Consider the following 25,243-nt stretch of genomic DNA (forward strand, 5'->3'; position numbering starts at 1 on the left):
TAAAAATTACATGTCACGATACGGAAGTATCATTGCAACTCTAAAAGCTATCTGATCTGAGAAGATTCCAAATGATTTTAGACATGCCTTGACTGACTTGATCTGAGAAGATTATGAGCAGTGAGAATTAATCATTTGTGAAACCGGTGTGGAGGGTGCAGGTGAGTTACCGTAGGGCCTCTGATGGAGCGTCCGCTGGGCCCCGGAGGGCCGGGAGGCCCCTGAGCTCCTGGAACTCCAGCGTCCCCTACTGGACCAACAGGACCCTGCAAACACACATGAGATGTCGGTGTTCATCAACTCGTACAATCACACTCACAATCTCTGGTGAAATGTTAGTTAGTAAGGTGGATTGTGGGTAATTTTGTACCACAGGGCCGGGTTCACCTCGATCTCCTCTGGCTCCTCTGATACCAGGACCTCCCTGTCACACACACACACACACACACACACAGAGTCAGTGACTGATGTCTGAGACGATGATAATGATGATGATGATGAGGATGAGCTCCTACAGGAGGTCCGGCGGGGCCAGGAGGGCCCTTACTGTCCTGAGTGCAGGTACAGGCGCGTGGGAGAGACGGACAGTCAGCTTCCTTCCTCTGGAAACAAACAAACACATCAGCTGAATCACACACTGTACATGAACATTCATGAATCTGCTGCTCATTTAAAAACATGAATCTCACGCACACACACACACACACACACACACACTCACCAGGCTGGGCAGCTCACAGCATTTGTCCCGTCGAGCCCATGATGTGCTGCACACGATATCAAAGGACTGCAGCTGAAACTAAACACGCACACACAGATGTGAGATGTGTTATTCTAACCATCAACTGCATTTATGCATGACTTTCACTTTGATCTCTCACACACAAGGTACCGGAGCAGAGTTGTCTTTGGAGCCTCTGGATCGAACCATCCGGCCGAGAACCTCCACCCCGTCAGTGCTGATGTTTTTGGCTGCGTTAACAGGCTTCTCTCCTGCCGATTTACAGTCGACCATCACCAGAGCCGAGGTCTTACTCACTGCGATGTGCAGCTGTGATCACAAACACACACACACACACACACAGCAGCCCTGAATCATGCTGCATTAGACAACAGGACGTTCACAGACTGAATCTCCTGCGCTTTGTGATTCTGACCTTGTGGAAACTGCCATAGAAGAGTTTCTGGATTTCCATCCCCTCAAATGTCACCGTCTGAAAATCGCCCTTATAATCGGTGTTGAAAAAAGTCAGAGTCTTTCCTGCAACTGTGAAGTGAAGTGAGCTTACATGAAGTGAAACAAGATTTGGATTTCAAAAGCAAATTTTATTCTGATGCATAGACGTTGGATCAGCTCATGCATTCCCTGAGAATCGAACCCAATCAACCGTGTTGCTGCGTGTGCTGCAGGATGCCTCGTTTTATGAAAACAAAGCGTGTGACGGCAGCGTGTTACTCACTGTCCAGAATGACTCCCACTAATGGCTCGTTGTTGTTGTTGAGGATTTCCCACAATGCAAAGGGCTCCTGTGGGGTTTCCGGAAGCAGCCGGAACAGCATGGTGATGGTGTAGTCTGACGGCAGACCCTCCGGATGGATGAACCTGCATGAGAGTTTATTCTGATTTCATTTCAAATTCAAAGTTTCTGGGTGTATCGGATGACAGTTTTCTCAAATGAAATGACAGACACTAGTCCATAGGTCTTCAGTCCTGCTCCTGAGGCCCACGGCCCTGCAGAGTTTATATCCAACCTTCTTCAGCTTGTGATTTTCAAGCGATCCTGAAGAGCTTGATCTGGTTCAGGTGTGTTTGATTAGGGTTGCAGGACAGTGGCTCTCCAGAAGCAGGGCTGAGGATCTGTGCGTCACCTGGTGGGCTGCGTCAGGAGCGCGTCGCTGCCGAGTCTGTAGCTGCTGTAGCTGTTGAAGGTCCCCGGCTCCATCGACACGCCGCTCACGCTGCTGTACAGATGCTCCACCAGCCCGAACATCTCCATCATCCTGAACCCTGACACAGACCGACAACACTGTCACTATAGATCGACGGCCACAGACGTTCAGTCATATCAAGATGAAGCCATCTAAAAATGTGAACCCAGATTGAGCCAATGCTGAACAGGACCGGTGTAATGCACTGCTCACACGGATCAGGGCATCTGCAGGGTTTTTAAAATCAATTTAAGACTTTTTAGGACCTTTTTTTAGGATCCTGGCGTTCCTGCTACTGTTCGCCTAGTAATGTTTATGAATGACATTCACAGATGTTGTTCCATCAAAACATATTGACATCAAAACAGTTTCCTTTCTGCTATAAATAAACATCCTGGAGGGAAAGCTGAGCGGATTAGTTTTATCTACATATGGCGACTGATTAACTGCTCATTTGCATATAACGGACACGCCCACTTTCTTTTGCCAGTGGCCACTGAGGCTCGAGTCTCCGGACGTCAGCAGATCACCACTGAAAATGAACGATGCGAACAGGGCTTAAACTCTTTACTTCAGCACGTCCACACGAATGCAGCGAGATGAAGACGTTTACAAACATTCAAACGACACTGAACGACTGAAGCTGGGCTGAAATGAACTGTGTGTCCACATGAGAACATCAGGAACACAATAAAACTCAGTTTGTGTGTGTTTGAACCATTTACCTGGTAAAGTGCTGCCGCTCATGGGAACTGATGGACACGCTACAAACGACACAGAAACACACGCATGTTTACTTCACTGCAGAACTCAACACATCTACTGCCATTACATACAGATAACCCTAACAGAAAACTGTCTTCATTTTTAGTTTTAAATGTACTTTATTTTATTTCTTATAGAGATTTTACACAACAGGACGTCGGGTACAAATTTATTCAAACACACACACGCTTACTTGCTGAAGCAGCTTCACAAACGAAGGTGATCAGTTTCTCTTCGATTTTTCTGAAAGCGTCCAGATCGTCCACGAAGAACACGTGTCTCTCGCTGGGTTTGCTGGCGATACTCACCAGCTCGCCATAATCAGCATCGGCAAAACCGATGGCAAACACGACATAACCTACAGAAAACACACGCTATGAAACAGTACACGTTTAAAGAGTCGCGAACTGTAGCGCGGCGACAGACTCTCATCGGTGTGACCTGTTGCCTTGGCGACGCACCTTCTGCCTGGATCTCCTGGGAAACCTGGAGGACGTCGTCTTGGGAACGGCCGTCCGTCAGCACCACCAGGACTTTAGGCACGCCCCTTCTGGCTCCGCCCACCGCCGTCAACACGGAGTCTTTGACATGCTGCATGGCTCTGCCTGCAGAGGTCAGAGGTCACACACACTCATGAGCATCACTGCAGTGTGTTTACAGCAGAGCTGAGGGTGTGTGAGTGTTTGTCTTTGCCTGTCTTTGTGTTTCCTCCTTTATATGAGATCCTCTGAATGGCGTCCAGCAGGCTCTCTTTATTATCGTGGGAGCTGAGCTTGAACTCGGTGCGAGCGTCATCACTGAACTGAGCGATGGCCACCTGACACACAGACACACCCATCAGACATCATAAGACTATAATCAGATAATAACTGTATTTTTATCTACCATATTCCATTTTAATAACATTTATTGCTTAAAATTTTGTAATTTGATTTTGTGTTACTAAACAATATTTACATCTAAAGTAATTGACCATTTATTTCTATATGAAATTTAAAAAAACACGATTTACAATTATCAAACTTAAAATAAAGCAGAAGTATTTAATCCAAGATTTGACTTATTTTTATGAGGTTTTGCATTTTTGATATATATTTAGACATGATCAAAGACTCGAGTGCTTTAATTATTACTAAATTATTGACTTGTAAACTGTATACCAAAAAAATTGCTCTGTATTTTCATATTTTATTTCCCATAGCGGTCATTTTTGATTGCAAACAATAGAAGATTTTTTCTTAAAAAGATCATTTAGTCTTTCCGAGTTCAAACATGTTTTTTGCGTTCACAGCAAGTGCCATAAAGGTCAGCAGGTTTTGCATCACTGCGATGAAGTAAAACACAGTGTAAAAACTGACTGAACACTATCAGAGGCTTGAGGCCAGTGATGAATGATAGTCAGAACAAAAATAAATGCTAAGTTCTAGAACGCTAACAATTACATCATCGTTTAATTGTGTAAAATGTGTAATTAAAATAAATAATTTAAGAATTAAAGTAATCAAAATTAAACACTTACTAAAAAGGATGAAATATTTAATTTGTTTAACCGCATGTCATGTGACATCAGAGAACCGTGAACGTCATTAAATCATGGAAATATGGTTCGGCTGATGATGGTTACGGGATCAGACGTGTGTTTGGTGCTGCAGTGTGTCACTCACTTGAGTCCCGTCCGGCCCGATCCGGTCTAGAGCTCCGGCTGTGCTGTACAGGAAGCGGATGATCTTCTGGAAGTTGTCATCTCCGATACTCCATGATCCGTCCACCAGAAACACCAGATCTGCTTTAGCAGCGCGACACACTGACACACACACACACAGAGCTAATGAAGCCCGCTGTACACCCCTAAACTTTCACAAGGTCATGTGACACGTACCTTCTTTAGTGGCGGGAAGGGTGGGCGGAGGGGCGGTGCTGCTGGTTGTGGTGGGCGGAGACGTGCTCACAGGAACTGCACACACATTTCACCATTACAAAGAACACAAGACTGTACATGTGACGCTCACACGGGGAATGTGTCTAAACGGTCTAAATAAATCTGATTCTGTCACCTAATGTCTAAAATCATTTGAAATCCAATTTATCATGAACAGGGTTTAATGACAAACACTTGAAGGATTATATTTATCTGTCAGAAACACAGTAACTGTATCACCGTTCTTCATCAGTGTGTGAATCTGTGGCTCACACGTATAATCACATGATCACATATAATCACAGCGAGTGTGTGTGTGAATGAGTGTGTGTGTGTGTGTGTGTGTAACAGCATTCGTAGTTTCCTGCACATACATGTCCTCTGCGTGGTGGTGACCGCCGGTCCCTCCGTGTCCTGCAGCTGAGCGTGAACACTTATCGTGTACTGCGTGTTCGGCGTGAGATCATTGAAGCAGTGTCTGGAGGCGGAGCCAGCCAACCTCACTTCCTGTTTCTCACCGTCTGAAAAGGAGGATTGAATGGAAAGAGGACTGAATATCTGTATCAGGTATAGTGTGTGTTTTGAATCTGTTCATCTGGATTCAGTCACACTATAAATCGTGTTTATATGCAGCATGTTTCAGACTCTAAATGAGACGTTTGTTTAGTGAAGGTTAGACTGCAGTAACATATAATCACACACGAAACCTCACAACTGACACGCCAATGATACACTCACTCACACACTCACTCACACACTCACACACACACACACACACACACACTCACACACTCAAACACACACTCACTCACACTCACACACACACTCACACACTCACTCACACACACACTCACACACACACACACACTCACACACACTCACACTCACACACACACACTCACTCACTCACACACACTCACACTCACACACTCACTCACACACTCACACACACACACACACACACACACACACTCACACACTCACACACACACACTCACTCACTCACACACTCACACACACACACACACACACACACACTCACACACTCAAACACACACACACTCACACACTCACTCACACTCACACACACTCAAACACACACTCACACACACACTCACTGAGCTGTGACTGCAGGATGAGGCGGTACAGGTTGGCGTGTCGATGCGGCTGCCACTGCACACACATGCTGGTCGTCCGCACCTGATACGTGTTGAGGTTACTCACTCCCAGATACACTACACACACACACACACACACACACACAGCATCAGATCCCAGTGAACAGACACGTGTTATGAGAACATTTGCTCACACTCACCTTAAGTTATGAAAACATGATTTCTAAAGACGTTATCTTGAACTCACGCGTCTTTGCGCGTCCGCTCAGGGCTTCGCTGGATCCCGTGGTGTAGGTGGCGATGACTTTAACGCTGTACTCCGTCCCGCTCAACAGATTGACGATCAGCATGGTGGTCACGTCGTCGCCCACAAACGTCTCCAGAGCGCGGCCGGCCGCTGTCGAGAGGTCACAGGTCAGCCGTGAAGTTTGTGTGTGGCGTGTGACGGTGTTTAAAGCGTCTGGTACCTGAGGTGGGCTGGTAGACGATCCTGTAGCCCATGGTGGGCGAGGGTGGCGCGTCCCAGCTGATGCGGAAGCGGTTGTACCATTCCTCGGACACGCGGAGGCCGCTGGGAGCGGAGAGAGGCACTGCGGAGGAAGAGTGCTAATTATTCATCTCGATCGAACAATTAACGGCTACACACTTCCTGTGAAACACGACTGACCCATACATCTGTTAGGCTGTTTACTAGTGAGACAGGAAATTGTTCTTGTTCTGTTCTGATCACATTAAATTATTAAATTCAAAGGATTTGTTGTGGATTGATGGGAACTAAAATACATATTTACAGTGTTTATAATGTTTGTAATCATTATATTCGATTTAATCGTTTTAACCCGAAATTGAATTTAAATAAATTTTTAAAACATTTGTCACACTGCAGGACTGAACAGTTACAGGCCCTGAAATACACACTTTCCTCTTAGATTCACGCTTCTCAACATTAATGCAAAAGACGCTCATGGTCATGTCACCATATTACCCACAAGCCCAGAGCGAGGGCTCAGCGTAGAGGACACTCACGTGTGCGAGCGACTCGCGTGATGGACGGTCCGTCGCCGTCGCCGTAGACGGCCGAGACGCTGATGCGGTACTCAGTGTCCGACAGGAGAGGCTGCAGCAGCACCGAGGTCTGACCCGCAGGAACCATCGACTACAGCGGAGAAAACACCAGAGCCATCAGCTGACCATCGCAGCACAACAAGACCTGAACCACAGGCAGCTCAAGTCTCACAGTCTTTGAGGAAAAACCAGAGTGATTAAAGCTGTTTTGACACAGAATGTTCCCGCGGCGAAGCCAAACATATCTGAGGACGAGAGCTGGACTCTCCGACAGATGAAAGAGCGATAAAGAGCTAAACACACGTTTCCAAGCTTAACACCACAAAATACTTGCAGAAGGCAAAGGGTCGTTTGAGGAGAAATGGAAATTGAGTTTCAGCAGCAATTTAATGTACAAATGCTGAAAACAGTTTGTCTCTACAGACTCGAGTATTGACCGATATTACAGCATTTGAGGTGAAACATGACAGATCAAAAACAGCAGCACAGTTATCATAACTCTGTCCTTTATCCAGTTTAATTTAGTTTTTGCACACAGATTTATCATTTATCAAATGAAATGATCTGTATATCTGTAGACATTCACTCTGATTCAGTGCTGATGCTGTCAGACTCACAGAAAAAGAACCTGATATTTTATAACTTTCCTTGTAAACCTCAACATTAGATGTTCTTTTCACTGTGAATTCTGCCGATATAAAAATGTCACCAAGCATTCGATTCACGACTGCATGAAACGAGTAACTGATGCAAATCTCTTTGTTGTTCTTGCGCTGGCCGTGCCACAGTGCATGCTGGGAGAGACAGTTCTGCTGATACTACAGGCGTCATGTGTGATAAACATATTAGTGTACACATACTATTTGCTTTATACTGATCATTATATTACATACAATACATTTTTGTTTATTACTAAATGCTGGAAATAGTACAGCTATAAATTCATAAACACACTTTCTAGAAATCAATGGTATTTGATTATCTCAAGTTCTTGCAATTTCAGTGAATCCTGTTTGCCATCCTGATCGTGTTGGCGAAACTTTGGTCACAATTATATTAGCACAATATCTGCAAGACACACACATGTATGAGATGATTGAATGTGAGATTGAGACACTCACCACCTGTTCGGCGCGGTCACCTCGAGTGCTGATGTAAGACACTCGGTACTGACGCACGTTTGGACCCAGAGCATCCCATGACACACGCATGCTGAAGGTCGTCACGTCACTCAGCTGCAGATTCCTGACGGCCAGCCGCTGCACTGCACACACACACATATGAACACACACACACACATATGAACACACACACACACACACACACATATGAACACACACACACACATATGAACACACACACACACACACACACATATGAACACACACACACATATGAACACACACATATGAACACACACACACACACATATGAACACACACACACATATGAACACACACACACATATGAACACACACACACACACACATATATGAACACACACACACACACACACACACACATATGAACACACACACACACACACATATGAACACACACACACACACATATGAACACACACACATATGAACACACACACACACACACACATATGAACACACACACACATATATGAACACACACACACACATATGAACACACACACACATATGAACACACACACACACACACACACACATATGAACACACGCATATATGAACACACACACACACACATATGAACACAAACACACACACACATATGAACACACACACACACACACACACACACACATATGAACACGCACACACACACACACACACACACACACACACGTGAAGCCGTGATCGTCTGAATGCACTCGGGGTTTTCCTGCGTTGGAATAGTTTCGGTGGACACCAAAGCCAATGAAATAATGCATTAAGATGTGATTTTTGCAATGTTCTCGCTAGTGACGGTGTCGTCCGCTCCTGTTCTGAAGCTTGATGAAATGTTTGGAGAAATGAAGGTTCAGAGGAGCAGAAGTATGAGAAATGAAACATGTTAACTAACAGTTTATAACCCATATGGACAGAAACTGATAAACGTGGTTTTTCTTGCAATGAAAAGTTGTAGTAGAAAATTCTCTCAAATTAGGAGTGTTGAATGTCGAATAATAATACTAATAATAAAAATGCATTTCAGATATCATGAATTATGTCATCAACCATCTTCACGTGTGTGAATAAACATGTATGTAAGCGCAGACCACAGAGCGTTCCTGACGCAGGAAAACCCCGGATGACCGAAACACATGAGACATTTTACCGGCTGTAGTCGTTCTGACGGTCGTTGTAGAAACTGTTGTTGTTCTGGCAACTTCAAACACAATTACAGACAAAGAAACAAAAAACACATTTTATAGTCATTTACGTTCATGAAAAAGATGTGTATTTTCAGAGGAAGGACGATCCTGACCTGTGGTTTCAAAGATCTCCACTGGATCGCTCTCAGATTCATCTCTGTAGACTCCAGACAGAGAAACTTCATATTCAGTCAAAGGCTTGAGACCCGTGATGACAAACGTGTTGGAGTTATCGTTGATGAGAACCTGCAGACAAACAGAGCGACGACTGATTTTATGTCATCGTTAGAGGAACGTTCCCTTCATTTTGTAAATGTTACGAGGACGTTACATTTGAATGTTCTCTCAACATTACAAGAACGTATATCAAATATTAATAATAAGAACGCTCCAAGTTTCGTCCTTACATTTACGTAACCTTCAAATAACGTTACCGTGTTGACTGAGACGAGCGCTGAGGCGACAGTTACAATGACTTTCACACGGATGCTTTTATCCAAACGGACTTCCATTGCATTCAATCTGTACATCTGATCAGTCCATGCGTTCCCTGGGAATCGAACCCATGAGCTTGTGTTGCTGGAGTCCTGCTCTACTGGTCAAATGTGCTCGTGTTTGATTCACTTTCACGTGTGTACAGGTGTGTGCGCACCTCTTTAGTCTCTCCTCCTGCTGCGGGTCTCCAGGTGAGTCTGTAGAAGGAGACGTCAGGCGCGGCGTGTTGCCACATGACTCTGAAACTGTCAGTGGAGACGTCACTGGAGCGGAGATTCAGCGGCAGAGGAACCACACCTACAGCACACACACACACACACACACACACTCAATTTGACTATTGTGATTATTTATATATATATATAGTTGCACTGGAAGCTTCTTCTGTCAACACGGCTAATACCTTGTTTATTTATACTAAATTAAATTTAAATGTATTATTCATCTGTGTGTGTGTGTGTGTGTGACTCTCACTGGTGGTGAAAGTGTCGGTCAGCGGTTCTGCTTGTCCTTCCTCATAGAGGGCAAAGATGGCGACGGTGTACTCCGTCACAGAGCTCAGGTTGCGCAGCATCACCGTGGTTACCGGTCCCACTTCCACCTGAGGTCAACAAAGGGTCAAAGGTCGGAGACATGTCAAAAAAAGGCAGTTCACAGAGATCGGCCGCACACTCACCTGATTGGTCTGCACAGCGTCTGTCTTCACATAAACGATACGGTAACCTTTGACCTTGCGAGATGCCGCGTCCCACGACAGTTTAGCGGAGCTGTGATTCACGTCTGAGATGCGCAGATTACGAGCAGGAGTCAGACGAACTGAGAGGAGCCAATCAGAGAGAAGATACGATCAATGACATTAATAGTCTGCTCCTTCCTGTTCCTGTTTCCTGTCCTGACTGCAGTCAATCCCAGTTCACATCCTTCTAGTCGGCACTGTGATGTGCTGACGTGTCGGTCTGTACTCACGCGTGGTCTCCTGCGCGGTCATGGGGTCACTGGCTTCCTCTCCGTACATGGCGTAAACAGTAACCGTGTATTCGGTAGCAGGAGTTAAACCCTCCAGCTCAATCTGAGTCACAGTGTCAGACACTTTAACCTGCAAACACACAAACACACTCATGAAGCCACTTTCACTGAACTGAAGATTTCCTTCCGATCAGTTCATGCTTTCTCTGGGAAACGAACCCTTGACCCTAGTGTTGGGAGCGCCATGATCGTCTGACTGAGCTCCAGGACCAGCGTCACATACAGTCTCTCTGTGGTCAGTTATATCAGTGTAAACGCTCTGGACATGTGACCCAAAACTTGAATCTAATGAGCTGAACCCTTTCACCAAGTAAAGTCAGCTTCTACAGCGCTTTATACAACACAGATCGATTCACAGCAGTAATAAAGAGGAAAATAATAGTGTTCATTTATTATTTATGAAAAAATCAATTTCAGCTGCAACACAGCCCTACAAAAGATAATATTGTCATCAAGCACCGGACGAGGAAAGAAAACGTGTCAGCGGGCGAATGTTCCCGTGTCATCAACTCCATAGGATTGAAAATCTTCACACCGGACATTCACATTTGGAGTGAAAGGAGTGAAGTGTGTGTGTGTGTGTGTGTGTGTGTGTTTATTCCACCTCTTTCTCATCCGCGGGGTCGCCCTCCGTCAGAGGCGCGTACAGGATCATGTACCCAGAAGCCCCTTCTGCCTCTCGCCAGCGCACACGCATGGTACTGTGAGTGATGTCATACAGCTCCAGACTGCTGACCGTCGGCAGCGCCACTGACCAACACAACAATCAATCGCTTCTGATCAGACACGCAACCGTTCAATAGATCAGATGTGATTAATAGATCAGATGGATAGATCAGATCAGATGTGATTAATAGATCAGATGGATAGATCAGATCAGATGTGATTAATAGATCAGATGTGATTAATAGATCAGATGTAATCAACAGATCAGATGGATAGATCAGATCAAATGGATAGATCAGATCAGATGGATAGATCAGATGTAATCAATAGATCAAATGTGATGAACAGATCAGATGTGATGGATAGATCAGATGTGATGGATAGATCAGACATAATTAATAGATCAGATGTGATTAACAGATCAGATATGATTAATAGATCAGATGTAATCAATAGATCAGATGGATAGATCAGATCAAATGGATAGATCAGATCAGATGGATAGATCAGATGTAATCAATAGATCAAATGTGATGAACAGATCAGATGTGATGGATAGATCAGATGTGATGGATAGATCAGACATAATTAATAGATCAGATGTGATTAACAGATCAGATATGATTAATAGATCAGATGTAATCAACAGATCAGATGTGATGGATAGATCAGATGTGATGGATAGATCAGACATAATTAATAGATCAGATGTGAATAACAGATCAGATATGATTAATAGATCAGATGTAATCAACAGATCAGATGTGATTAATAGATCAGATGGATAGATCAGATCAGATGGATAGATCAGATGTGATTAATATATCAGATGGATAGATCAGATGTAATCAATAGATCAGATGTGATTAATAGATCAGATGGATAGATCAGATCAGATGGATAGATCAGATGTAATCAACAGATCAGATGTGATTAATAGATCAGATGGATAGATCAGATCAGATGGATAGTTCAGATGTGATTAATATATCAGATGGATAGATCAGATGTAATCAACAGATCAGATGTGATTAATAGATCAGATGGATAGATCAGATGTGATTAATATATCAGATGGATAGATCAGATGTAATCAATAGATCAGATGTGATGAACAGATCAGATGTAATCAATAGATCAGATGTGATTAATAGATCAGATGGATACATCAGATGTAATCAACAGATCAGATGTGATGGATAGATCAGACGTAATTAATAGATCAGATGGATAGATCAGATCAGATGGATCGATCAGATGTAATCAATAGATCAAATGTGATGAACAGATCAGATGTGACGGATAGATCAGATGTGATGGATAGATCAGACATAATTAATAGATCAGATGTGATTAACAGATCAGATGTGATTAATAGATCAGATGTGATGAACACATCAGATGGATAGATCAGATCAGATGGATAGATCAGATGTGATTAATATATCAGATGGATAGATCAGATGTAATCAATAGATCAGATGTGATGAACAGATGTGATTAATAGATCAGATGTGATGAACAGATCAGATGGATAGATCAGATCAGATGTGATTAATAGATCAGATGGATAGATCAGATCAGATGGATAGATCAGATGTAATCAACAGATCAGATGTGATGGATAGATCAGACGTAATTAATAGATCAGATGGATAGATCAGATCAGATGGATCAATCAGATGTAATCAATAGATCAAATGTGATGAACAGATCAGATGTGATTAATAGATCAGATGTGATGGATAGATCAGATGTGATGGATAGATCAGACATAATTAATAGATCAGATGTGATTAACAGATCAGATGTGATTAATAGATCAGATGGATAGATCAGATGTAATCAATAGATCAGATGTGATGAACAGATCAGATGGATAGATCAGATGTGATTAATATATCAGATGGATAGATCAGATGTAATCAATAGATCAGATGTGATGAACAGATCAGATGTAATCAATAGATCAGATGTGATTAATAGATCAGATGTGATGAACAGATCAGATGGATAGATCAGATCAGATGTGATTAATAGATCAGATGGATAGATCAGATCAGATGGATAGATCAGATCAGATGTGATTAATAGATCAGATGGATAGATCAGATCAGATGGATAGATCAGATGGATAGATCAGATCAGATGGATAGATCAGATGTGATTAATATATCAGATGGATAGATCAGATGTAATCAATAGATCAGATGTGATGAACAGATCAGATGTAATCAATAGATCAGATGTGATTAATAGATCAGATGTGATGAACAGATCAGATGGATAGATCAGATCAGATGTGATTAATAGATCAGATGGATAGATCAGATCAGATGGATAGATCAGATCAGATGGATAGATCAGATGTGATTAATATATCAGATGGATAGATCAGATGTAATCAATAGATCAGATGTGATGAACAGATCAGATGTAATCAATAGATCAGATGTGATTAATAGATCAGATGTGATGAACAGATCAGATGGATAGATCAGATCAGATGTGATTAATAGATCAGATGGATAGATCAGATCAGATGGATAGATCAGATCAGATGGATAGATCAGATCAGATGGATAGATCAGATGTAATCAATAGATCAAATGTGATGAACAGATCAGATGTGATGGATAGATCAGATGTGATGAATAGATCAGAACATAATTAATAGATCAGATGTGATGAACAGATTCAGATGGATAGATCAGATCAGATGTGATTAATAGATCAGATGTGATTAATAGATCAGATGGATACATCAGATGTAATCAACAGATCAGATGTGATGGATAGATCAGACGTAATTAATAGATCAGATGGATAGATCAGATCAGATGGATAGATCAGATCAGATGTAATCAACAGATCAGATGTGATTAATAGATCAGATGGATAGATCAGACGTAATTAATAGATCAGATGTGATTAATAGATCAGATGGATAGATCAGATCAGATGGATGGATCAGATCAGATGGATAGATCAGATGTAATCAATAGATCAGATGGATAGATCAGATCAGATGTGATGATAGATCAGACGCTGCACTCACAGGTGGTCTCGCTGCCTCTCAGAGCTTCACTGGCTGAGTTGCTGTAAATGGCGAACACAGTGATCTGATACTCAGTCAGAGAGTTCAGATGCCTCAACACCACAGAGTTCTCGCCACCGTTCACCACCACCTGCACGACACACGGATGAACACGAGTGCGTTTCACTAGGCAGAATATCTGATAACCCTACATTCGCAGATATAGATTATCATTATCGAGTCCAGGCAAAAACCTCCTCAGAAGTCACATGTTTCACTGCATCACTGAAGATCTTTTAAAGATGTGGTCCTCATCAGTGTAAACAAACACACACACCTCCTCGGGTCTGGATCCACTGGATGAATAATACACCACTCTGTACTTCTCCACCGGCCCAGCAGCATGAGTCCACGACACACGGAAGCTCCTGGCCGTGACCTCAGAGGTCACAAGGTCGCTGGGAGCGTCAAGTGACCTTGAATACGGCTCTGTCTCACCTGAAGCACACAAACGCCGCAGACAAGCTTTACACCGTCTAAGCAGGATATTATAAAAGCTTAAATACAACATGTTCTTAATTAAATATTTTTCTGTGACAATGACAGTCACAGATGCTAGCATTAGAGTGTCTGAGATCCCACAAACCCCCAGAAACCCACCGCTGATCTCTTTGCTGAGTTCAGCGACGCGCTCGCAGACGCTGCGGGTCACGCCCTCCACGATGGAGCTCATCACGCTGAAATCAGCCACGTTATACATGTGCGTCTCCTCCGGCGGCGAGGCGATGGCTCTCAGCTCGTTCTCATCCGCGTTCTTCACCCCTGCACACATTCATACCAACACATGGAAAACTGACGCTGTGCATTATGGGTAGGACTCCGCGGTATAACGATATATAGTGACTATCGATAGAGATTGTGTATATTGAGTCGTGTATATATCAGTGCCGTGATGTGTTCTGAAATGAGGAGGCAAAGTCCTCACAGTTCTTTATTTATTTATATATTTATTTAAATCACATTTTCCTTGTTAAATGAAAAAAAGGAAAAAAAAGAAACCAAATACCATTCTGTATTTTTACATTGACAATGTATTTAATGTTCTATTTATTGAAACCAAGTCAATCTCATCAGCATTTTTTATTCTGAAATAATAACTAAAGGCAGAAACTAGTTAAACAATATATTATATTTGTGTATTGATTTTCAGCTGTTCTTTTTCATAGTAAACTTATTTCAGATCATCAGTCGTGCTCGATAAACACTGTCCGTCACAGACGTGAAGATGTATCTGTAATCAAGTTGATTGCTCACTAAACCCCCGCAGTCATCATGTCTTCAGGTCTTTTCAAGTTTGATTTTGACATAAAGCGGTGATATCGAAGTGATAGATAAGCTGTTTACTTACTTTTTAATTAGTCTTCCCATTGACACCATCCTTCTGTTCATTCAGACTGACGCGCAGAACGCGCATGTAAACAAGGCGGGGAGTCATAGCGTGATGGAGGCACTGGGTTTATCACCCCCACACACCGCACGCTTTAGGGGGTCAGCTGATTCTCTATGAGGGGAGAGGAGGCACGAGAGACACACCTGTTGGACAGTCTTTAGAAAAATAGACTTTTACACTTTTTAATATCACATTTTGTAATGTTTGTGTTGTTTTATTTTTGTTATATGGATTATTTTCTCATTCTATGTCTCATTCTGCACTGCCTCCTTGGCTTTATATATATATATATCCTGCTTTAGTTCATTTTAGAGTGATAAAGAAATGAGGAAAATGCAGGATGTTAAAAAAAATTAAGCACAATAAGCTGCAAAAAACAGCTCCTTCTCTCACTCACAGAATACATTTTGTAGTTTAAATAAGATGAAAGCATGTTTATATCATATAAGTCTTTCTTTTATTGGACTTGTCTTATTGTTTGTTCTTTGCATATTTGATATTATTTTTGATAAAAGATAATCCAACAAAATTAGCAATACTGTGATATTGTCATATGTTCTGTGTGTGTGTCCATGGACTTTCATGTTGTACATCTAGTTCTCAGTTCCTGTTTGTAGTTTCCCCCTTGATTGTCGTCCCCGGGTGAGTCTTGTTAACTCATTAAGCTCGTTAGCCGCTGTGTATTAATAGCCCTTGTGTTTCTCTTGTAGCTTGTCATTCGTTGGATGTTTCTTGCATGTTTGTGTTTCCCCGTTTTGGTTTTGTTTTCATTAAACTACTCCTCACACCCAGATCCCTGCCTCTGTCCGCCTGCTCTCGCTCCCAGAGTTACAGATATGTATATTGTTATTGTGAAATAAAATGACTCGAGCAGGAATATGTGGGTCATTTCACCCCCTCTAACATATGAGCTTTCAATAATGAAACCGTCACAGTTCTCATACCGATAGCAAACAGCTCGATCCCAGCGTCTCTGAGTCTCTGAGCAGGAGCAAGAACATCGTCCTGTGATTTCCCATCCGTGATCAGAATCCCAATTTTAGGAACGTCAGGTCTGGATCCAGATTCAGGTTTAAAGCTGTTCTCCAAAATATACGTCAAAGCAAGACCTGGGAAAAAAACACATGAGCAATCATTTAGATGTGTGTGTGTGAGTGTGAGTGTGTGTGTGTGTGTGTGTGTGTGTGTGTGTTTATACCTGTGTGTGTGTGTGTGTGTGTGTGTGTTTATACCTGTGTGTGTGTGTGTGTGTGTGTGAGTGTGTGTGAGTGTGAGTGTGTGTGAGTGTGTGTGTGTGTGTGTGTGTGTGTGTGTGTGTTTATACCTGTGTGTGTGTGTGTGTGTGTGTGTGTGTGTGTGAGTGTGTGTGTGTGTGTTTATACCTGTGTGTGTGTGTGTGGTGTGTGTGTGTGTGTGTGTGTGAGTGTGTGTGTGTGTGTGTGTGAGTGTGTGTGTGTGTGTGTGTGTGTGTGTTTATACCTGTGTGTGTGTGAGTGTTTATACCTGTGAGTGTGTGTGAGTGTGTGTGTGTGTGTGTGAGTGTGAGTGTGTGTGTTTATACCTGTGAGTGTGTTTCCTCCTTTATAAGGCAGGTTCTTCACGGCTTCGATCACGGCCTCTTTAGTGCTGTGAGCGTTCAGATGCCACTCGATCCGCGGATCCCCGCTGTACTGCGCTAGCCCTGAACACACACACACACACACACACACACACACAAGTTTGATTCACTTAGTGAGGACATTGCATAGACTTCCACTGATTTAATATCAGGTTAATGATATTTTCTATCGCCTAACCCACCCATCACAGAAACATGAACTAAACACATTTTAATTAAAAACATGTTTTGGCCAATTTATAAGCATTTTTAACTAGTGAGGGCCAGAAAAATGACAACTGGCTAGTTGGTTGTCATAACATTTGACATTTTGTCCTATATAAGTGAGGACATTTGGCACTAAGAAGTATAGGCAAACCTGCACACACACACACACACTATTAACCCACACAACAAACTTCACAAACACACACCAAATAAAAACACAAGACTGCAGACGCACCAACACGTGTGTATTCAGAACCGACCGCGAAGGCCCTGACGAGGCTTTCCAGAAACATCCGCACCAAACGGAAATTAATCCGGCCGATACTCCACGATCCGTCCACCAGAATCACGATATCGGCGATGGCTGGAGTTTTACATGTGAAGACGTCCTCTACAGAGAGACAAACACCAGATGAATCCACAACAGCAGATCTGAGTTCACACAATCACACACTAACCATGAGTTCATCGTCCATCAGAAACGATTCCAGCGATATCACTCCTCTGCGTCTGAGTTATTATTGAACATGTATTGTCATAGATATCATTCTTGTTGTGTAAGTCCTGTCAGCTGGTCTATGTGCTGTGAACAGCAGTTTTCATTTCTACACTTTCTTTGTTTTTTTTGCATGTGACCAGTAGCTTGTGCACAGTGACATGATGGATGAACGGACAGGACACAAACACTCTCAGGAACGTCTTTATTTCAGTTTTGGACTGTGGGATCTTTCTAATACAGCATGAAGAACAGAGGAACGACGGACCCTGAACCTCCTTCGATCTGCTGACAGACGCTCTCACCTGTGGAGAAAGACTGAAATCAAGAGAAACATTAGAGCACATAATAGAGTGAAGAATAGACGTCATGTGTGTGTTCTGCTGTTCGTGCTGAAACACGTTCATCTGCGCTCTTCACCCTTAAACAGATGCCTGGCTTTGCTTTTACCCATAATGCCACGCTCTGTCAAGTCTATACACATACGCGTGTCCTTTCAGAAGTCAGTGACAACCTTGTGTTATATGTAAAATGGAAGAGAAGCTGTTGCACAAACGAGTGAAGGAGCGCGCACACACACACACACACACACACACACACACACACAGCTACGTCACTTGTAAAGGGGTCATGATCGAGTAAAGGTCAAAGGTCAGGGTCAGGCAGGGGTCAGGGTGGAGACAGCATTAAGGCTTATTCACAAGAGCAAAAAAACCCTCATATAACTATAACTACATTGGCTTCCACATCAGCGCACAATATCGTTCTGTTCATTATAACCGCTGCAGTTTTGTCATCTGTCACTTTAAATGTTCAGGATGGATTCTGATTGGCTGTCAGTGTTTTTATCGTTCATCGCTCTGAAAGTGATTCCAGTGATATTGTTCCTGTGCGTCTTTATTTGTGGTGTTTTAGTTGTGAAGCGATTATTAAAACATTTTGGTTATAGTTACTTTAATAATCAACAGGCCTTAACAATACATCTGAAAACATGAATATTAAATGTTTGTTTCTTTAATGACTCATTCAAACATAGCCAGAACTTAATATAATTGGCTATAATTAACTACATTATGCATATACATATGATCAGGAACTACACAAGAGATAAACATCGCTCAGATTTCTGAAATATATTGAATTTCATAAAAAAAAAAAAAAAAACTTAAATGAAAGACAAAAATGAGCCGAAAAGTTCAGTGTGAATTTGCCTTGAGAGTTAGAGAGTGTTAGGGGTCAAAGTGGGGTCAGCATGAGGATCAGCGCTGGGGTCAAGGTGGGGTCAGTGTTAGGTAAGATAAGGTGTAGTTCATAGCAAGTTCATTCCTTTGACATTTGAACTAGTATTTAAGACAACAAAGTCGTGCCCCATTTTTACTCCATACATCTTCCTGCTCTTATTGTGAATGATTCATCAGTGACGTTATTATAAAGAAATACATTTTTGTCCACATAATATTTCAACTTTCCCTGAAACAACTTTCTTTTCATCACTCTCTTCTCACCTGTCCAATCAATTTGCCGTTGGTAAAATATTGAATATCCTTTTCCACTCTGAAATGTGTCCAGATGGGTTACAAACACCGTTTCTTGTTGACTTTAAAGGGTTATTTCACCCAAAAATGTAATTTCTGTCATTAAGTACTCACCTGAAAGACCTTCGTTCATCTTCAGAACACAAATTAAGATATGCAGCCTATGTGTGGATCAGATACCCTTGGATTTCATCAAAAATATCTTAATTTGTGTTCTGAAGATGAATGAAGGTCTTACCTTAGTTCAAATTTTGGGTGAACTAACCCTTCAAATCAGGGATCATCCAAATCCCACGACACACAAACACACGGTGTAAACCGTACCATGGTTAAAGTGACCTGGAGCTGCACTGAACAGAGAGAGAGATGACTGCAGGCTAGACAGATTCACACCTGCATGCCTACGAGACACTCGGAGAGATGAATGAAAGTATTTAGCTAGTGTAGACTTGCAGAGAGAATCCGAGCAGCGACAGCAGGATCGAGAACGAGAAAAAGACACAGTTGTGTCATTGCCGGCAGTATTTCTGAGCTGAGCGCTGAGGTCGTTCCATAAAACATGATACTCCTGGGTTAAAAATGAGTGTAATGTGTTCATAAAGTGTGATTTATCAGGAGGCTGGAGGTCAGAGTGACACAATCAGGCCTATTCAGTCACATCATAAGTGCAAAACGTCCTGAGTTGAAATAATAATACGACACGTTCATAAACGGTTTACTGAGAACGACCGACTCAAAAGAGATCAAGAGAACGAAACCGGCAGGCATGAAAAAGCTTCTGGGAAGATTTACAGGCGCGTTTCTCTCTCTCTTCAGCACACGGCCCCTATAATCACGTTTATTATAAATCACAAACACAAACACGCCGTCAATCTCTGCGTTAATGTCACGTTTGCGGAGCCAAAACCCATGAGCCTCTGTGGTCTGTGTTTAAAACCTCCATTTAAACTGGAAACTAAATATAGTTGAGTGCAGATGTTTGCATAAGCCTCGGTCTGCTACGTTTAGAGGATTTACTCAATAAAACGTTCAAGCTAACGTTCAGCACTGCCCTTTGGCAGATATTAGTTCTTGTTTTCTCGCTTCATTTTTATGCATTTTTCAGAAAACATTTAATATCTTAAGTCATTTTGCTTCTCTGTACGTGACACAAACAAACTCTTTTCTGAAGGCTTGAGGATCTTCAGATGGTCAGTCTTAAACAGGGTCCAAATGAACTTGTCATGTGCTGAAAAGAACTGCAGTGTAATTCATGATGTTTACATCACACAGTAAGAAACTACTAAAGAAAGCGCGTCAGAGAGACGGAGATCGACTCACGGTTCGATTACGCAAGCTGTTCGACGGCAGAAGCTCAGAGAACATAAGACTGAGGTTTAGCATCAAATGTTCATTATTTCGTGGGACGGCGAACCATTGCAATGGTTTTCAATAAGTCAACCGTTATATTAATGGAGCGACAGTACGTGAGGATCGGCTGTGAACGTGGAGCGACACTGATCTGAGACGGTTCGGCTACAGCTTCTCCAGATGAAGCTCTGTTTCTCCTCACCTTCAGCGATCTCGTCGCCCGGCACAGAGACGACGCTGTCCTGCTGGTTGAGCGGCACGCCGACGTCACTCACCTCCGAGCCTGACTCTGATCCTGACGGAAACACAGTCGGAGGAATATCAGGAATAGAAGAACAGCTGATATCTGCATCCCACTCTTTCTCTGCAGATCTGTTCTGAGCCGAGAGTATGTGATGAAACTCTGAAGAGAAGCATGAGTGACTGACCGCTGTATCTGCCCAGCAGTGCTTTGCTCCGCTCCGTCCCTCTGACGGCCGTGACCTTCACGCTGTACTCTTTCCTGCGGTCGAACCCTGCGATGACGGCTTTGGGCTCAGATTTACTCACTGTCAGCTCACGCTCGTCTCCTGCCGAACAAAAACACACTGAGATGTGAGACAGAACCACAGAGAAGACAACTGCAAAGATTTCAGATGACGGCAGCTTTGGATCGATACACAAAACGTTCAGATATTATCCTAATATTAGCCTTATATTGTAATCATTACGAGCACAAGTTGTCAAAGCATTGTCTGGGCAGATCCAGCTTCAGGACGTCCCATCATGCTGTCGATGACTACAAATCACGAAAGTCCTTCGCTCTCACCTGAGTCAGTGCTGTACGCGAGTCTATAGCCGTCGAACGCTCCCTTCGGCTCCTTCCAGCTCACGCCGAGCGTGTCGGAGCTCAGCTCTCTGAAACGCAGCCTCCGGGGCATCGGCACTGCAAACACAGCGGAAACAAGAACATCTCACAGAAATATCCTCCTGCCATTAGCGTGTACAGCTGATGAACAAAGTTCAATCTAATTACAACCACCAACTGCAGAGCAAACTCACCGTTACTCAAGATCACGCGTGAATAAAGGCAGTTTGACTAACAGCTAGTGGTTAATTAGATCTGAAAACATCTTCATCTGTGTATCAGCATCAAACAGATGGAACGAGAGGAAGCTACGGATGATACGCCGTGTCCAAACCAAACATGACCCGATTCAGCTCAATCAATCTTTTGGTAAGCAAATGTGAGTTTAAGTCACACAGCATTTTGGTGCCTGTTCCACCAATAGCAAAATCTGATCCAAATCACTAAACATTTTGATATACATCAAGCAAAATCAAAGAACAATCTGGTGTGACGTCATTTCGATCAAAATCAGGCCAAATTAAAGTTCGTTTGGAGTTTGTTTCTAGAGTTCAAAACAGTTTGCTCTAGCTGAAAAACACAGTTTAACGTCTAACAGCTTGTCGTATGAGAGCTGGTTGGGACACAGTGTTATGACGAACAAAGTCTTACTTTCTCCTCGCACCTGCAACACGTTCTGCCTGAACAACACTGACAGTGAGATCGGCTGCTCGGCTTGTGGTGAGACAGAGTGAGAAGAAAGTTGAGACATTTGGGAAACAATCCAAAAGAAGTGTCTACTTGTGAAGGTCAAAAGACGGGTGAAGAACATCTATCTATGGCACTGGAAACCGCAGTCAGCCGTCTGACAGCCCATCACACCGATACATGCACACACACACACACACACACTCCAGCCAAAGTCATTCTTCTCAACGCTGAATGATCCCACAAACCAGAGTTTGTGTCTCAGTTAGCAGGCAGTTAACGTCACATTCACTTCTTTACAGACGGTCACAGGCCCATCAGAGCTTTCCTCTTCAGCGGATGCAACAGGCAGAAGATAAAACACTGTATGAAGAACACCAACCTTAATGCTGGACGACTGAGAAAACGCTCTCTCTTCTCAACAGCGTCCGGCTCGCGTCCACTCAGAGTGTGTGTGTGTGTGTGTGTGTGTGTGTGTGTGTGTGTTTATACTGCCAACGGATAAATCTCTCAAAACTAGTTAAGAGCATGTCTGGTTCATATTTCTCAAAGCCTATTTTCAGGAGATGTGTTGATTGTCACAATGCAAGAAAAAATTTGGGGAGGTGAAATTGACCTGCTTCAAGTATCAGAGGCGGCTTGGTTTCTTGGCTTGAAACGCTGCCATTGTCACGACACTCAACATAAGACAAATCACTGCGTATTTCTGTTGTGTTGTATTTGCTGACTGCAGTTAGAAACACACATGCAGTGTGAATCTGAGTCACTGATAAATGACTCTTATGAGTCAATCAATCACACAGACTCACAGTCACAAGTGCAACAAATCCATCAAAAGCATCATAAGGAGATCGTAGAAAGCAAGATCTAGGCTTACGATGTTTCTGGGAAACGTGGCCCAGAGCGATACTGAGTAACATCAGACTCAACCTGACGTGAAGTAACTACATCTCAAGAGTTTTGCTAGAGTTAGTGCCGTAAAACCATTTAAGAACATCATCTTCATGCTAAATCAGTACGAATTCATCTTTTACAAAATGTATTCATGACACAGGCGTTTATATACTGATTTTTTCAAGGTGTCAGTTTAGTTCTCCAGATTATCAAGCAATGGTCCGGTCACCACACTGACAACGATGACCATATTAGCGTCCACACCAACAGACGATCATGTTCAGTTTATTAGCAGTTTTGTTTCTTTAAACGCGCGAGCTCTCTATCGTCGGATGGATTCTGGCTGGCCGTCAATGATTTTATGGTTCAGCAGCTGGAAAAATTCAATTTTGAAAGTGACTCCAATGATAATGTTCCTCTGTGTCATTACTGTTATAGTATGATTCCTAAAACTTTATTTTTATAGTTATGGTTTTTGTGCTGAACGGGCCTGAGCGCTGTAATCCTGCAGACACCTGAGGTGCGGCGGACGGCAGGTATTTGAGTAACAGATCTGAACGTGTCTGCTGGACGCGCTCCAGGTCATCAGCTTCTCCTGACAGAGGGAATGCCGTCGCTCTCTTCTACAGGAACGTTTCCTACAGCTACTGAAAACAGAGCCTTATAAACATGTTTTACGGGCTCATAAAAGGAGCTAAATGCAGAAGTGGCTCCATAAGATCTCTAACCCGCCAGTCCAGCCATCTATTTCTTGTTAAGCAGTGAAAAGGAACATAAGATTTCCAATGTCATGAACTAATACAGGAAACTTTAAAATGTTCCCTTTTGATCAGGTGAAACAGTTATTAGTCAAAAGGCTGACCTAAATTTTAAGAATGAAATAGATATTTGAATAGAATATAATAAGACAACGATTCACAGTGATAGAAACACCACAATAGATAACGTAAGAGACAGATACACCGAATGATAGATCATCACAGAACTCAATACAATGACAGAACGATGAACAGAAGAAATAACGACAGACATACCTTGCGCATGCGCGATGAGAACTGATGCGAGGATCAGGATCAGCAGCGCTCGAACCCGCATCTTCTCAGCTGATGAACACACACTTTAGTCAATACACATTTTTACATTCACTCATTCAGAAGACAAGCTTATATCAAAAGCGACTCATAAATGAGGAACATCATCAGTAAACAGCACAGTTCACACACTTCTGTACAAGTTAGATTTACACATTACACTGAAGAGCGCGTGTTAAATTTCAATCCCGAACGGGTAAACGAACGCTATTGTTGTAATCAGTCAGACATTATGACACTCACCTGCTGTCAGGACAGAAACAGAAAGGAACAGTGGATCAGATGTGGGATCAGATGCAGTGCAGCCGGGCGCGCGCGCACACTGAGCCGTGCAGAAACTTCCAGCCCTCAGAAGGCGCGAATCAGTTCCCGCCCTTTAATTAAACTCTCTAACTTCTCATTCGGGCTCGCGCGCTGAAAGACAGGTATGTCCTCCCTCAGACACCGTCATTAGCATAATACCGTCGCGTTTCACTTTCTCCTCAATATTCATTTTGTCCATGGATTGTGTAAATGCAAATCAGTTTTACAGAGAATAAGTGAGAATGAGAGGGGCGTTAGGAAAAACGTCAAACGAGGTGATGAATGAGGATTAAATGGAGAGGAGACAAGCTAACCCGCCTTCTGAATACTAATAATCCTGCTGTTAGCTCAAATCCTGAATAACTGATCCAGCCCTCAGAAGAAAAACTCGAAACTGTAAA

At 42.8% G+C, this 25,243-nt stretch overlaps 1 protein-coding gene across 3 annotated transcripts in view; it reads right to left on the reverse strand.

Moving 5' to 3' along the window:
• Positions 1 to 24,965, reverse strand: part of LOC125276052 (collagen alpha-1(XIV) chain) — a 32,905-nt gene extending 7,940 nt beyond the window's left edge. For 2 of the 3 annotated variants that reach the window (XM_048203471.1, XM_048203470.1), the window contains exons 1-38: positions 24,783 to 24,965; positions 24,483 to 24,551; positions 21,829 to 21,945; positions 21,449 to 21,589; positions 21,223 to 21,315; positions 17,875 to 18,030; positions 17,376 to 17,495; positions 16,759 to 16,923; positions 15,025 to 15,186; positions 14,702 to 14,862; positions 14,386 to 14,515; positions 11,266 to 11,411; positions 10,602 to 10,731; positions 10,312 to 10,451; positions 10,110 to 10,236; positions 9,793 to 9,932; positions 9,254 to 9,386; positions 9,104 to 9,154; positions 7,917 to 8,059; positions 6,757 to 6,886; positions 6,198 to 6,320; positions 5,978 to 6,127; positions 5,731 to 5,847; positions 4,987 to 5,133; positions 4,574 to 4,648; positions 4,359 to 4,498; positions 3,388 to 3,511; positions 3,156 to 3,299; positions 2,888 to 3,052; positions 2,655 to 2,693; positions 1,870 to 2,008; positions 1,461 to 1,603; positions 1,158 to 1,267; positions 893 to 1,051; positions 722 to 799; positions 516 to 602; positions 371 to 424; positions 171 to 266 (exon numbers count right to left, since the gene is read on the reverse strand). In XM_048203471.1, coding sequence (XP_048059428.1) covers positions 171 to 266; positions 371 to 424; positions 516 to 602; positions 722 to 799; positions 893 to 1,051; positions 1,158 to 1,267; positions 1,461 to 1,603; positions 1,870 to 2,008; positions 2,655 to 2,693; positions 2,888 to 3,052; positions 3,156 to 3,299; positions 3,388 to 3,511; positions 4,359 to 4,498; positions 4,574 to 4,648; positions 4,987 to 5,133; positions 5,731 to 5,847; positions 5,978 to 6,127; positions 6,198 to 6,320; positions 6,757 to 6,886; positions 7,917 to 8,059; positions 9,104 to 9,154; positions 9,254 to 9,386; positions 9,793 to 9,932; positions 10,110 to 10,236; positions 10,312 to 10,451; positions 10,602 to 10,731; positions 11,266 to 11,411; positions 14,386 to 14,515; positions 14,702 to 14,862; positions 15,025 to 15,186; positions 16,759 to 16,923; positions 17,376 to 17,495; positions 17,875 to 18,030; positions 21,223 to 21,315; positions 21,449 to 21,589; positions 21,829 to 21,945; positions 24,483 to 24,543 — 4,536 coding nt within the window. In that variant the 5' untranslated portion in view covers positions 24,544 to 24,551; positions 24,783 to 24,965. The remainder of the gene's footprint in view (positions 1 to 170; positions 267 to 370; positions 425 to 515; positions 603 to 721; positions 800 to 892; positions 1,052 to 1,157; positions 1,268 to 1,460; positions 1,604 to 1,869; positions 2,009 to 2,654; positions 2,694 to 2,887; positions 3,053 to 3,155; positions 3,300 to 3,387; positions 3,512 to 4,358; positions 4,499 to 4,573; positions 4,649 to 4,986; positions 5,134 to 5,730; positions 5,848 to 5,977; positions 6,128 to 6,197; positions 6,321 to 6,756; positions 6,887 to 7,916; positions 8,060 to 9,103; positions 9,155 to 9,253; positions 9,387 to 9,792; positions 9,933 to 10,109; positions 10,237 to 10,311; positions 10,452 to 10,601; positions 10,732 to 11,265; positions 11,412 to 14,385; positions 14,516 to 14,701; positions 14,863 to 15,024; positions 15,187 to 16,758; positions 16,924 to 17,375; positions 17,496 to 17,874; positions 18,031 to 21,222; positions 21,316 to 21,448; positions 21,590 to 21,828; positions 21,946 to 24,482; positions 24,552 to 24,782) is intronic. The other variant, XM_048203472.1, reaches the window with a different exon arrangement.
• Between the last annotated feature and the right edge of the window lie 278 nt (positions 24,966 to 25,243).

This window comes from Megalobrama amblycephala, linkage group LG9, assembly GCF_018812025.1.
Source record: "Megalobrama amblycephala isolate DHTTF-2021 linkage group LG9, ASM1881202v1, whole genome shotgun sequence".
NCBI lineage: Eukaryota > Metazoa > Chordata > Actinopteri > Cypriniformes > Xenocyprididae > Megalobrama > Megalobrama amblycephala.